Source organism: Pelobates fuscus, chromosome 4, assembly GCF_036172605.1.
Source record: "Pelobates fuscus isolate aPelFus1 chromosome 4, aPelFus1.pri, whole genome shotgun sequence".
Lineage (NCBI taxonomy): Eukaryota > Metazoa > Chordata > Amphibia > Anura > Pelobatidae > Pelobates > Pelobates fuscus.
In genome coordinates this window covers 205,170,200-205,185,845 of record NC_086320.1, presented here as the reverse complement: position 1 = coordinate 205,185,845, position 15,646 = coordinate 205,170,200, and the positions used below count along the sequence as shown (strand labels likewise).

The window sequence follows — 15,646 nt, the reverse complement described above, 5'->3', positions numbered from 1 at the left end:
CGTTGTTGCTGCTGGGGTCTGTTAGGTTGCGTGAGGAACGACCTCGCCAGCCAGTTGGGGACCGTCACCGGTGGGAGGCCCAGGTTGCGTAGAAATGGAGGGACATCTTCAGGTTTCCTTATGGTCAGGTGTTCTGGACCGTGCCGAGCGGAGAGGGAGAAGGGGTACCCAGCGGTACTGTATGCCGGCATGTTGCAGGGCTGTGGTGATGGGGCGTAGTGCACGCCTGGCTTGAAGTGTGTAGCGGGAAAGGTCTTGGTATATTGTGATCGATTGGCCGTCCATACGGATGGTGCCCATGCGTCTTGCTGTGCGCAGTATTTCTTCCTTCAGTTGGAAATTATCCAGGCAGCACACTATATCTCTCGGCTGTTCCTCCGGTGTGGGCGGAGGGCGCAGTGCGCAGTGCGCGGTGGGCTCTGACTAGACCCAATCTGGGCATGTTTTGATTGCCCAGTACCTGGCTGAAGATCTGTCTAAGGAGCTCTGGGATGTTTTCGGCTGGGCCCCCCTCCCTGACGCCACGGATCCGCAGGTTCATCCTGCGTCCGCGATTATCTAGGTCGTCCACCCACGTGGTCAGGTGGGCCATGCCTGCTTCTTGGGTGGTCACTGTGGCGTTAGTCTGTTCGAGGTCTGTGCGGAGCGCCTTGGTTTCAGCCTCCGCCACAGACATCCTCGCCTCTACGTTGGTGAGGTCTGCCTTTATTTGGGCCACTTCCTCTCTGACCACACGGCCCAGGCGGTCAGAGAGGGCATCAAAATCTGCCTAATCAGCAGGTTAGGCAGTATTGCCCTCCACTCACCGTCCTGTAGTGGCTGCTGTTCTGACAGCAGGGATGGTGTAGGTGAGAATCTCGGCAGGGTGGAGGGAGAGGAGTCCCTGGTCGGGCTTGTGGCCTCCATCTCGTGCTGCTGCGTCTCTCCGCGGGCCGTGGAGTGCAGGAAGGATCTGATTGATTGTCCTCCCCCCGGTCCCGTCAGTCTCGGGGTGCCGGCGGCGTCCGCCAGTTTTTTGCAGCCCATCTGGATGCTTTACGGTGTGTGAGGTGAGCGGTAGGTGCTTCTTCTATGCGGGTGCCACGAGGAGCTGAGCGGCTATGCGGCCACATTCTCCGGCTGCAGGACACGCCCCCCTCGGGGTTCTTCTTTGTATCAAAGAAAGAAGGTGATTTAAGACTGTGTATCGATTATAGAGGTCTAAATAAAATCACCATCAAAAATGCATACCCTATACCTTTAATCACGGAATTATTTGACAGGCTAAAACATGCTACTATATTCACTAAATTGGATCTTAGAGGTGCATACAATTTAATACGTATTAAGAAAGACCACGAATGGAAGACGGCATTCAACACTAGATCTGGCAATTACGAGTATACTGTGATGCCATTTGGTCTATGTAATGCCCCAGCAGTATTTCAAGAATTTATTAATGACGTCCTAAGAGACTTTATTCACACATTTGTAATTGTGTACTTGGACGACATATTAATATACTCTACAGATTTACACACTCATCACAGACATGTTACAACAGTTCTGAAGACCCTTCTTGCTAATGATCTTTATTGTAAACTGGAAAAATGTCTATTCGACCAATCCGAAGTCCAATTTTTGGGATATTTGATTTCCGCTTTCGTATGGATCTCCAGAAGCTTTCTGCTGTCATAGAATGGCCTCTACCACAAGGTTTGAAAGCCATTCCGCGTTTTCTTGGTTTCTCTAACTATTATAGACACTTTATTAAAGGTTTTTCCTCTATTGTAGCGTCTATCACCCGTATGACAAAAAAGGATGGCAATACTCGTGTCTGGTCTACCGAGGCACTTCAGGCTTTTGAATTTCTTAAAACTACGTTCGCATCTGCACCTATTTTACAGCATCTTGTCCCCTCACTGCCCTATATTCTTGAAGTTGGTGCTTCCGATATCGGGGTAGGTGCTGTCTTATCCCAAAGAGAGTCGCCTGAAAAGCCATTGCATCCCTGTGGCTTCTTTTTCAAACAAATGTCCAAGGCAGAAAAGAATTATGATGTGGGTAATCGCGAACTCCTTGCTATTATTTTAGCACTTAAAGAATGGAGACATTTGTTAGAAGGAACTAAGGATCCCATCCTCATATTTACAGATCACAAGAACCTATCCTACCTTAGTGAGGCTAAAAGATTGTCTTCTAGGCAGGCTAGGTGGTCACTGTTTTTGTCCCATTTCAATTATATTATCACCTATTGGCCAGGTGATCGCAACACTAAAGCAGACGCTCTGTCCAGACAGTTCGAAACTGCTGACAAACAGGAGATTGATGTTACTCCTGTCATTCCCCCAGACAGGATAATAGCTACTACTATTTTGTCTATTTCCTCGTCCCTAGCGAGAGGCCTACTGATAAACTATTTTTTACTACTACTACTACTACTTTGATATGTTGATATGAGCATAATATTTACAAAAAACATAGCTTTGCCTTTTTGTATTTAATAGAGTTACTTTTTAAGCACAGTTTATGGTGCTACAGTGATCCTACAGTGCCCCACATCCCACATCTCTGAAGGGGTGAAAACCCTTTCAAACACTTATCTGAATCCAGCTCTGCCCACGCTCCTCCCCCGCTCCTCCCCCGCCAATGTCAGCCTACAGGGGGAGACCTAATGCGCATGCGCGGCAATCGCCGCGCTCGCATTACGATTTCCCCATAGCAAAGCATTCTTCACTGCTTTCCCATGGGGATTCCGGTGACGCTGTAAGTGCCCATGCATAGCGTGAGGACGTCCAGTGTCGTTTAGTCAACCAAAAGTCGTCTAAGCACCTGGAAGTCCCTCTAGTGGCTGTCTTGTAGACAGCCACTAGAGGAGGACTTAACCCTGCAAGGTAATTATTGCAATTTCTCAGTAACTGCAATCATTACCACTGTAGGATTAAGTGACATGGGAGATTGCACCCAGACCACTTAATATGTCAATGGCAATAATAAATAAATACATTATGTAGCAGTATTGCCTTTCCCAGTGCAATTGGGGCCCCTTCTGGCACCAATTCTAAAGAAGGTCCCTTTTACAATAAATTGTTATATATCATATAACCATTGACGAATGTGTCTATGAGCTAATTTTTCAATTGATCAATGGCTCACTGCTACCAATTTGTGACAAAACAGTTAAATGCTGGTTTAGATGGTATGTGCTTTAATATGGTCAGAGATGTTCTCACTGACTGCTTAATACTTTAGAATATATATATATATATATATATATATATATATATATATATATATATATATATATAAAATATATTGCTTTTTGTGTCCTTGTCCTATCATACTGTGTTCTTCTGGTTATTCCTGCTAAACCTAAACCTTAGAGAATCACTGCGATACTTATGAGGCTGTCTTTTCCCACTATAACCAGCCTGCTAATGCTTTAAACCTGTACTTATACTTAAACCAGCAATGGGATGCGTATGCAAACAATACAAAATAAATCCAATATGAACTATTATTTTATACAGCCGTGTGTGTGTGAGTATAATAGAATTTTTTTTTTTTTCCACAGCAACGAAGTGCTTGCAGGCATCACAGCAAATTTAATTTAGAATCCAGTCCCAAAATGCTCAATAGGTTGCATGACAATAATTGAGATAAAGAATGTGTCAGCCTCCCCATCCACTTGCATGGTTCCAGTTTAGTGCCTGTTTGAATATGATGTGCAGCCATGTCTGAGCAAACCTAGAAGGACAGTTGTTTCATTTCTGTGGGACTCGCAGTTCAGCTCACTAGAAGGCTGTGTGTTGTGAAAACTGATGCAGTTGCAAACCAGGCATGATAAGTTTCCAGTGTGTGGGGCTAAATACCGATTGAGTAGTGTGTTTGAGTTGATGTGTTTAGCGTACTGCCTGGCTAAAATGCCGCCAACCAGTCTAGTGCCAGTTTTGTTCTTTAGACATAGATATGGAGATATCTTGCATTACTGGAAATCGCTGTCTATCTATCAAATTACATCTGTCAGCATTTTAATGCTTTGGGCAGAGAATGAAATGCAGCAGAACATATAATTCTTGGATTTCTCTATATTGTCACAATGTTTTAAGATCTAGTGAATTTGATTCCCTTGTGAATCTTGGGGTGTAGAAGTAATAGACATAGCCTCTGCTTGTTGGACCATATCTACACAAGAAATTCTTGTTTTATCTGTAAAACCGGTGTAGGAAGAGGTGTATTAGAATATCATTTTAGTCTTGTTTTTTCTGATCATATGGAATAAAAGCAGATAAGTAGATCTGTCGTGGATACAGTGAGTGACCCAAGACTAAATGACCAAAGGGTAATGATTTTCAAAAACTTATAAAATACATTAAAACTTTTACATGTTTAAAAAGTATAAGCTGCTAGGCACATGAAAGGTGATTCCTAAAAACCTGTAAAATGGAATATGGAAAGGAAAGTGTCAGCGATGAAAAGTCTACCCCTAGATGTTATCAAAAAGGGTATTAGCATAACAAGTGTTGGTATTTTTAAGTGTGAAGTCTAATTTCCACCTCCACAGTGGTGGATATGAAAGATCAAGGTTGAAAAACGTATCTTTGGTATTGTTGCCAAATAGAGTAATAGTATAGTCTGTGAGTTAGAGCAAATTCCATCTAAGATACCCAATACCTCACAAAATCTAACCATATACTTACAGAACTAAATTACAATACAAATATTATAGTTAAGCCTGCAGATAAGGGTGGAGGGATTATGATCATGGATATCACATATTACAAAGAAGAGTGCAATAGATTTTTAAAAGACAAAACTACTTATCATATTTTAACTAAAGACCCCACTAAAGACACCCAAAATAATTTACATATGCTTTTAGAAAAAGGAAGGATTTTAGGTATTTTAACCAAAAAAATAATATGAATATGTGTCAGTTACACATCCATTAAACCAGTTAAGGACCTGCAAAAACCTCCAGGGAGACCAATAATTTCTGGTATAGAATAGCTCACTGCCAATTTATCTCGGTACATAGATACTCTTCTACAACCTTATGTAAAGACGTAACAATCATATCTTTAGATAACATTTTTGCAGTTTTTTTTTTTTTTTTTAAATTACGGGTATAATTATTCAATTACACTCCATAATTATCATGTTAATACAACTTAGCTAATGCATATCTTGGGTTCCTTTCTATCTCCATTTGTTACAGAGTGAAGGACTCTGGACATTAATTCACAAAAATTATTCTTATTGATGATTCATTTACGATTTGTATACTTGTGGTGTTTATATTAGTTTTTTTTTTGTTTTGTTTTTTGTTAATATGGCATCAAATTACCGATCTTTGTTTTTCTTGCTATAATTTCAACTCTGTATTTTATCACGTTATTACGTACTTCAAGCTAATATATCCTAATTGCACTATTGTTCCTAATAAGGGTTGACAACCACTTTTTATAAGCATGTTGCTATAAGAACGAAACACTTTAGAAATACATCAACCGATGCAAAAATCCTAAATGCATTAATTTCACCATGATCATTTATGTTATAATATGTTTTATTCATATATTGTTTTTAAAGATGTTGTATAGAATTGTATTTGAGATTTGATTATATCTATCCAGATTTTTTTTATGAATTTTTCAATTTTATTTATTTAAGCTGGTCGTTACAATTAAAAGCCCTGCCACAGAAGGGCACATGTACTTGTAAGAGAAATAGACTGGCATTGCAATTGCACTAGGTGTGTATATATACTACAAAAGAAGGACACCTCACTATCTTGATAAAGCCTGCCAAGTACAGGTGAAAAGCATTTATGAGCTGAGGAAAAGGCCTTCACTTAACGTCATTTACCGGCATCAGCAGAATCTTACAGTGGTGTAAAGTTATAGCTGTCACGGCCCCAGGTCCGCGACACCACGTGACCGCACCCAATCGGTGCCGTCACTTAAATAATAAACAAGACTTACCTAAGTTGCGGGCGATCACGGGCAGATCCGCCGGCGCCTCCATCCACAGAGAGTGCTGTGTTCCTAAGGACGCCGGCAGCTGTAAAAGCAGCACAAGATATACAGCAGGCTTAGAGGTCACGCAGAGGTGCATGTGCAGCCACACGAAGAGCGCCTACGCACGTTCTGGTGTCAGGTGACCCCTGTCCACCAATGAATGAAAGGGAAGGGCTATACATTTCTTTTTCTTCTTTACCCTGTCGTGGTTTCCACTTCTTTGGTTATCCGAGAGCACGTTTGGTATTTTAATTCCTAGTTTTTGATCTTGGCTTATTCTAATTATCCTTATTTCTGGTAGCCCTGACCCTTTGGCTTTGTCTTCTCGTTTATGCTCCTGTCTGTGTCCCTGACTTCAGCTTGTTTCTGACTATTCTTTCTACGTTAAGTTCGACCATTCTAAGGATCGGTAATATGTTTTTCTAGTTGACTTGATTCTGCATGTTGGGACTTATGCCTCTCCTGACAACAGCGTCCCTTCGTTTCCCCTACACACTGCCTATCTGCATGTACTGGACTTTTTAGTGGTTATCATAACTTCTTTACCACTTTTTCTTATGTACGTGCCAAGTTGTTTACAAGGGCTTTAACAAATTGAAATAAACTATTGTTTGATTATATCCCGTTTTCAGAATCCTTTTAATGGACTACGTAACACGGGACTGTGGATACATACTATTACTCTATTTTGGCACCACTGTTGTCAACTTTGATATATTATATCCACTATTGTGGAGGTGGAAAATAGACTGTGCACTTAAAAATACCAATACTTTTTATGCTAATACCCTTTTGATAACATCTAGGGGGGTAGACTTTTCAGCGCTGACACTTTTCATTTCCACATATATATGTTTGCATATTTTAAATACATTTTTCTCAATGAGAGGACAGTGATAGTCTGAGTGTCAGCTGACACTCTTAACCAATCACCAGCACTCAGGTTTAATCTGGAACACTTTGAGGTTAAACTGTAAAGAAACAGGTTCAGCACTTCTGGTGTCTGCATTTCAGGGGTGTCATCTTACTTTAACAATTACATTGAGATGAGGTTGTTATGGCGCCTACGTGTTTGTTTAGTTGTCATGTTTTTCTGAGTTGATGTGTTTTTGTCTCATGTTGCTTTATTCTGCTGGAAATATCCATTTTAAAATTGTTAAGCTGAGGCTTGGGTGTTGGATTTAATAGGTCTATTATGTGCAAAAAATATGTTCTCCATTTTTGATACATGGTAAAAAGCATGTGTGCCTTTATGCTAAAGTATGGCTCCATCATCTGCATAGCAGATAGAATAAGGCTGGCCAAAAAGTATATACCCCCAGGTTTTGTAAATGAAAACTCAAAAATGCTTTGCCAGGCTTTAGAATAGAAAAACATCTGGGTATCTACCGTTGGGCACCCCTTGCATGGGGAATCTAAGCACCAGGAATATTGGAGTACTTCTGGCTTTTGACAACAAGCTTTTTACCACAATTGACAACCAGGGTTTCACTCCTTTATCAAATGTCTGGAAGACTCAAATTATATATAGACTTAAATAAATAAATAAATAAATAAATATATATATATATATATATATATATATATATATATTTGTGTACAAATCTCAATTTGTTATATAGATGTGGTAGACAGAAGTCTCCTGGCATTATTCCTCTATTTCTTCCTTAGAAAAGTCGGTATTAAAAATATGTTTATAAAATGCCACTAGCACGCCTGGTTTTCTCTAGAAGCTTCAAAATTTTACATTTATTTGATTGTTCTTTTTATTTTATAACCACATCTAGAATACTTTTCTGTATTCCTTAGCAGTTCTAAATTATACACTTATAATCTTTAAAACTTTATTTTTAACTATATTCTCAGTTTTTCAGTAGATTGTTTGTATAAGCTTCCTAAAACCTCATTTTGGTTTATTCCTTTAAGTGGTTCTTAACCTTGGTTTTAAAAATGACGTGTTATGTTCTTAAAACAGACTAAGGACCTCTTCCCGTCCCCCACCCTCGGTTTGTGCCTTTTTTTTCTCTCTCTCTCTCTCTCTCTTTTCTCCTCCCTTTTCTTCCCTGTCTCAAGCTATTTCTTCTTTTCTCCCTAATTGTTACTGTTGTACTAAACAACCCTGCTGGCCACAGGCCGACAAGAGCTTTGCACCTCACTGATGCACCACTTAAATCACTGGACCTTGACCACTAGCACTGTCTGGGATCTTTGGTGGGAGTGAGTCGTGTCAGGTGTCACAATTGCTGAAGAGGACACAGACACCTCTTTATGGGGAGATGACTCAGCAAAACAAATACCCAAGGCAGCACTGACACCACTTCAGTGTCACGGACCATCAATGTCATGTCACCCGCCAGATCATCAACTAGTTGCGGACCACGTTGGGCTCATAACTAGAGTCCACAAAGAGCTACATGATACACGGTTTGACACCCATAGACCCACAAAGGCATCACATTTTAACTTTTTATTTTTCTTGTTCATCACTAATTAAAGCTAATTCTAATTTGCTGTCATTTTTAATTGCAACGTTCAAACCACATAGTATATAACAACCATTGTTTTGTGCCGATTGCAAACCTGTCTTCTTCATCCACTCTTCCTGTATTAAAATCAGAAAATTATACAAATTAAGAATATAAAAAATGTATAAAAAACAAAAAACAGACTAAGGAACAGCACACACATAAAAATACAGTTTTACATTTTATAAGGCTACTTAAAATTACCTCTCTCATATGGCCATATTGTGTTAAGCCCACCACTAGTTCACAGTACCAGAATATTGGTGGGTCCTACACTAATTTGAACGTGGGAGACAAATTAAATAGTGCTAGTGCTAAATAAGGTAAAGCTTATTTTAATAATCTGATGTGAGAGCATTGTGAAAATATAGAATGCAAAATGATTTAAAAATGCCATTGATAAAAACACGCAGTGTCAAAACTAGACATTTAAAGTGATAGTGCTTTGATATGTATACTCACATACATAGATGCATTTCATTTATTTTTTTCTATGAAAATTATAATTAAATTGACAAAATCTCCTCAAATTTATACTTTCCAGGCTTGGCATTAGCTAAGTGACCAATTGTTTAATAGTAAAATTAGACACATTTTTAAATTGCAGTATAAAAATCGTAAACAGATTCAGAAAATCACCTCTATAAGACTGTTCACCGTATCAAAGGAATCTTCCATGCCCTGCAGTAAATAATTTATTGTTGGCAGATGCCTGGGGTGTGTGTGTCTTACAACAAAAGGGTTCAATGAAAATAGCATGGATTTTGAGTAAAACATCCAGAGGTTTAGACCTGTAATGAAAAAAAAATGTAACATTGTTTAGTACTTTTCGTAAATGTGGATTCGAAGATTGTTATGGCACATAATCTTGCATCAGTTTTTAGTGGTTTCTAAGCTTTCTAATCTCCTTATTTGAAAGTCTCTATTGATAAGCACATAATACAGTATGTGCGCTGTTGTGGTGTGTTTTGTTTTGTTGTTCTTCAAATAGCCTTCCATTTCTCTTCAGAAAAGTACCATATACACACACTGCATCCATTATATACACACGCTGTAAATAAATATTCAATTAATATAATTTTTTTAGGATCTAATTTTATTTAGAAATTTACCAGTAGCTGCTGCATTTCCCACCCTAGTCTTATACTCGAGTCAATAAATTTCCCCAGTTTTTTTGGGTAAAATTAGGGGCCTCGGCTTATATTCGGGTCGGCTTATACTCGATTATATATACGGTAGTTTCTCCTAAAACATCACCAACAGTTTGAAAAGAAATGTAGGTCCCTTGTGTGCTTAATAAGGGAAAATGCTGCATTCCTTTCTTAGACAAAGGGCTTTATAACTATATTAAAATTCAATTCTACTTTTAAATTAAGAGTAGTAATTTTGCTGTATGTGTTCTACTATAATGGCCAACTGCACATATAAGTAGTTAAAAGAAGAGTAAAAATTAAGCATACTAGATCAGTAAGCATGCAGACACTAGGAGAAAAATCAAGGAATACAATAATGCGGTGCAAGTGCTAAAATAAGATTAAAAAGAAAAGGGCAGATGACTGATCATGCAAAATAATGCTTTATTTTTTTTTATTTTTACAATTTAGCAATGCTATTTAATATTTATTTTATTAATGTTTTCTGTAAAATAAAGGTCCGTGTTGGAGAAGTAGGAGGGAACACACTTGGATTTTTCGGTTGCCAGTTCAGCCCTGATAATTCTATGATTCTTGCTCATGCATTTCACGGAGCACTACACATGTGGAAGCAAAACTCCGCTAAACAGGTAAGAAGCTTTGAAAGAATGATGACACTGCATAAATAGCAACTGTAATGACAAGCTCATTCTTGCAAGAATATTAAATTTATTTGTTTTGTTTTTTTATTTAATGTACCATTAGAGGTGGATACTACTGGGCAATATACAGAGTTTATTTTAACTATGATGCGGTAGATTTTCATGATAAAACGCTCTAACTACACATGATTTTACCGAATGCAAAACTTTACAGGGTAACCATCGTGTTTCTGGAAATTCTACCATTAATCAAAGGGACCAAAACAAGTTTAGGTTAATTAAGTTGTTTTGCTGTATAGATCATGTCACTGTAGTCTCACTGCTTAATTCTCTGCCATTTAGAAGTTAAATCACTTATTTTGTTCTGTTTACTGGACACATCCTGGCGATGTCTCACACAGTTTCTATAAACAAATGGTTTCATTTTCAGTCGGATCTTAAAGCACAGTGTGTTTTACTTCTGAAGTTTGTTTCTCCTACTTTAATTGAACACGAACACCTTAATTTCATGCCAACCTCCACAGAATCTTACAGTACAACAGTAGGAACTGCACTCCATCCACATAAGAAAAATGGTGCTCAACCAGTCCATGGGCCAATACCATCCCAACAAAGTGTAGATATCTATAGAAAAGAAAATGTCCGGGCACTCCAAATGCTTCAGGCACATTTATTGGAACCAAGTGAACACTGCAATGTTTTGACCCAAAAGTGGGCCTTTGTCAAGCCTTTGTAGTGCCTGAACCTTTTCTGTTCTACAGGTATCCTCCACAGAATCGGCTTTGATATAGGTAGGATGACATGGCAGGGTTAAATCCCTGTTCACACCAGGGATACCTCTGGCTCCCATCTGTCACCAAGGGATGTATTTAGTGTAGCCAGGCTAACAGATAAGCTGTATGCACCGCTCAAAGTGAGGGAAACCAGGGTCTCCCTGCATGCAACTGCCGATTGTGATAAATGCTGGGCTTTGCCACCTGCCAAGCACAAATCACTTTGTGATTGGCAGAAACCGCATACCGGGCAACAGCAAGAGAGGGAGATTTCCTGGTCATGCTGCAGACGGCCATTAGATAGCGGTCACAGACTGCAGCTTTAGGTTTTTGTAGCTGGGATTTTCCTTTGCTGATATCAGCAGAGGGTATGCCGTTAACAAAGGGTCAAAGTTAATGTTAGGTGAAGGATTGAGGTTAATGCTTTTTTGGGGTTAGATATAGTGTAGGAGTAAGGTTAGGGTAGGTGCATGATTGGAGTTGGTGTAAGCCTAGGAGTAGGGCTGGTATGGCGTTGTGGTGAGGGATAGGGTTAACATTATCTGCCAATATTTATTTTAGGTTCTAGACCAATATGGCATTTTATATGTGGCTAGGGCTGCATAAGAAAAGTTATTTAATTTCCAAATGGCAAAGAAACTGCAGGGATATGACCTGTACACAAAAACCACTTCATGAAGCCAACGCTATAATACTGCTTAGAGAGCCTCTTTAAGTGACTTAAATTCAGCTACATATAATAGGTTGTGTTAACTTCTTTTGAGTGATGCTCATAGTTTAATGTAGTGTTTCTGTGGCAAATAGACTGTCCGTTCAGTCTCAGGAATGCAAATACTTGCAGTGTATGTGCAATCTGTGTAATTTGTGTGGGCTCAGATTACATTAAAATACACTCCAGGTGTGAACAGTGGTAAAATTAATTTAGGTTTTAGGGCCATTATAACTATACATATATTTAATATTTGTTAGTCTGAGTTATGACATTGCAAAATCGCTTCCAGAGCACTTTATAATTAGTAATTAAAACCACAAGACATAAGACAGATGCATTTCAGCATCTACTCTCAATAGTGATTTATTTTATACTAAGATGATCTCCCTTTTGTGGGAATGCTATGCTAATCAGAGCAGGGCAGATGGCAATCACAATTGTAGCACATTAGAGTTGATTGTAGCAGAAGTCCAACTGGCAATTCTTTATTTTATTTATAAAAACTTAAGAAGCGCCTGCTGTCAAGGCGACATGGTGCTGATATACAGCACAGCATCCGTTCATTTCATTAAGTATGCCTTGCACCTTTCTGCCATGCTGCTTGCATATGATAAAAAATAAATAAAAAGCTTAAATGCAGGCAAAAGGGTGAGTTTACATCTCCTAGTTTTTGAAATTGCAGGTCACTTTAAACTGATTACCACGTAATTTGCTTAAAACGATGAACTAATATACTAATGGGTGCAAGTGCAATGTGTATCCATTCTCCCTAATTGCAAAGTCCAGAGGTGATTTTTGCGGTAAACATTTTCATTTTTCATGGTATGACAAGGGTTCTCTGGTAGCTTAGCTAACCATTAGTAACTTGATTGGTGTGCCCTCAGTGTAATCTAAGCTGCACACATTGCACTCCGTATCATTCCGAACAAAATTCTACATCTCCTATATGAAAAGTAAATAGCCAGTACTTTGCTTCTTTTGCTGCTGATTATTAGCAACACCGACTGCTCATTATGTTAGGTTCATTAGAACATTGTTTGTATTTTCCTGCTGAAAATGACCTTTAACAATTTTATAATGTTTATTAAATCAAAATGATGCCTGTGGCAATGTAAAATAAAAATATGATAATCCTTTGAACCATAGCTCAATCCTGATGTTTTTCTCTCACGACAGGAAATTGTAAAACTACTAAAGAAAACATTGAGGTTGATAGGATAGTGTCAGGGCTTACCTGAGTTGGACTCTGTAGCACAGATATATGTGCTCACCCTTGCAAGTAAACACAGACCAAGGTGGTCAGGTAAGAATTCACCTGGCCTGTGAGTCAGTGCACGGGGGCTGTGCAGGATGATGCTCCAAGTTGCAGTGCAGATACGGACATAAACAGGAGAATCGTCGTTAGTAAGCGAAAGGTCAGTGGGTGCCAGAAATCAGGATAAACCAGTAGAGAGCCGAGGTCAGAGGATGCCAGAAGTCAGGGTACACAAAATAACAAGCCAAGGTCAGGCATCAACAGGAGAACACTGGAACATAAAACAGCAATACTTGAACCAGAGTCAATGAACTGACACTGCCCTCAGGGAGAGGCAGTGTCTTATACCTGGTTAATCAGTGATCAGCCACAGGTGAACCATGAGTGACAGGAGCAGTCTCTGATAACGTCCAGCCCCCCAGTGCTGAATACAAGGCAAGAGTAGACTTCTGGATATTTCCTGAGCTGTATGGTGGCTCAGAGGCAAAAACAGCAGCTCCAGCACTGCAGAGTACCCAGGTTCAAATCCCCCATCGGGCACTTCTGGGGCGACCTCGTCTGGCAGTCTCGATGTCACAGTGAGAACCATGACAGATAGGTCTAGCTCTTTTTAAAACACATCCAATACACACAAGGCTCTTATGCCTCCTTTCACTGCAGGTTTCTGCTTGCTGCTTGGGTTGACCATCTTCTTTTTTGTAGAATCATAGTTTTATTGCCCTAGATGAAATTCAGTAACAAGTTATGCACATACCACATGGTTTTTCATGCTACATTTAGCCCAAATCGTTTTGGCCTTCGATCTACAATTTTCTTGTCTTTTATTAATAGGATGAATGGATGCCCGTGGTCGTTATCTCTGGGCATTTTAACAGTGTGCAGGGACTGAGATGGGATCCCGATGGAAACTTTGTTATCACAGTAGGATCTGATCAAACAACAAGGCTGTTTGGTCCATGGAAGAAAAAGGGCCAATCACAGGTAAATACCAACTGATAGGAAAACCTACGGTAATTCTCTAAATGGACCCATCATAATGGCAGGACTTCAACATTTTAACAGAAATATTTACATCATCAACGCTTTAACAGAGCGTTCAAGATCTAGGGGAAAAGGTTCCAAGCATAGGAACTCAAAGGGTGTCCATTCCCGTACCAGAAGGGGGCATTGTGGATAGAAATTTACACTTTGTAAAATGGAAAAAAAGAGGACACATTCTTCACACACATAAAGCATTTAAGCAAGCTAGAGTGCTTTATTGGTCTGGAGTGTCCCTGCAATGTCGCTTTTGAGACATCGTACAGGTAACAGTCAAACAATTAAAGGAAAATAGTTGTCTGCTGAGTAATGTTGTTATTCTGTTTTCAACTCCACAACTCTTTTCCTAACAATTTTTTTAAATAAAAAATGAAGTGTTATTTTGAGTAAGAACAAAAAAAGGAGAGAGGGGAAGCTAAAGGAACACTCTTAAAGGGGTTAACCCATTAACAAAAGCGATAAACAAACAAGAGATGAGTGTCCTATCAATAAAATATAACTTTTAATGATTCTATTAAAAATTTGTAAGTTGACAAGGATAAAATATCGGATTTCTCAAATATATATAAACTAATATTCATCAATGTGGTGATATACCAATGTACAGATGCTATCTATTTGATAGTTGATAAGAGGTTAAATATTTACAAACCTGGGAGGTTCTGTTCAGAAGTTTTCAGAAACCTATTCCCAAATAAATGTGCAAAACATAGTTTTGCAATCCACAGTGGTCAAATTAAATAGCTATTGCTGAGTCTCAATATTGCATTGTAACCAGTCTGTTAAACCAATGCAATGTAACAATTCTGTAACCGCTAAATAGATACTGACTTCCCTTCTATAGTTGTATCGAATAAGGGTATTATAAAATAGAATGTTTCACAGCACAAAAATGAAGTTGTCAGCTTTAAGAGGTACTGTAATGCTGCCTCTGTGGATAGAAAAAAACACCCGTGATTGCTGTGGGGACAATAAAAGGGCTTACTGTTATAAGCAAATAACGAGAGTAGCGAGATGGCTAAAATTATATAGAAATAAAGCCCAAATTGTGTAAAGAAGGCAATGACAGGTAAAAAAATGCTCGGGACCCAAACTTAGTATAGTCTAAGGATTCAAATGAATAAATGTCTAACGGCTCTAGGTCCCCGAGTGCCCCTGGCGCGCGTGTTTTGCCCACAACTCATCAGAGGGGAAGCCTTTCCCCACCCTGCGGAGCTCGGTCTGCGTGGTGCCCTCACCGGGAGAAGATAGATATTTTATTTATTTGCGTCAGGATTTTTTTTTTTTTTTTTTGAGGGGGCTCAGGTTTTTATTTTATAAGTTCGACAGGTATTATGGATTTTTATTTGGCCTTAGTGTTAAACCGCTCTAAAGTTTAACACTGATTGGAGTGACAGTGCCAGGGGACTCCAGGAACTATGACCAATTCAAAGATATGAAATGTTTTAGTAACAGTGTCCCTTTAAACTCTCCACAGCTTACAGTATTGATTATGGTACAAGCAAACGATGTACAATCCTCCCAGTTTTTGTCAAATCACTTTTGGATG

At 39.1% G+C, this 15,646-nt stretch overlaps 1 protein-coding gene across 2 annotated transcripts in view; it reads left to right on the top strand.

The window, feature by feature from the left end:
- ELP2 (elongator acetyltransferase complex subunit 2) overlaps positions 1–15,646 on the top strand; it is a 162,159-nt gene that overhangs the window by 82,385 nt on the left and 64,128 nt on the right. For both annotated transcript variants that reach the window (XM_063451860.1, XM_063451861.1), the window contains exons 11-12: positions 10,176–10,307; positions 13,891–14,040. In XM_063451860.1, coding sequence (XP_063307930.1) covers positions 10,176–10,307; positions 13,891–14,040 — 282 coding nt within the window. The remainder of the gene's footprint in view (positions 1–10,175; positions 10,308–13,890; positions 14,041–15,646) is intronic.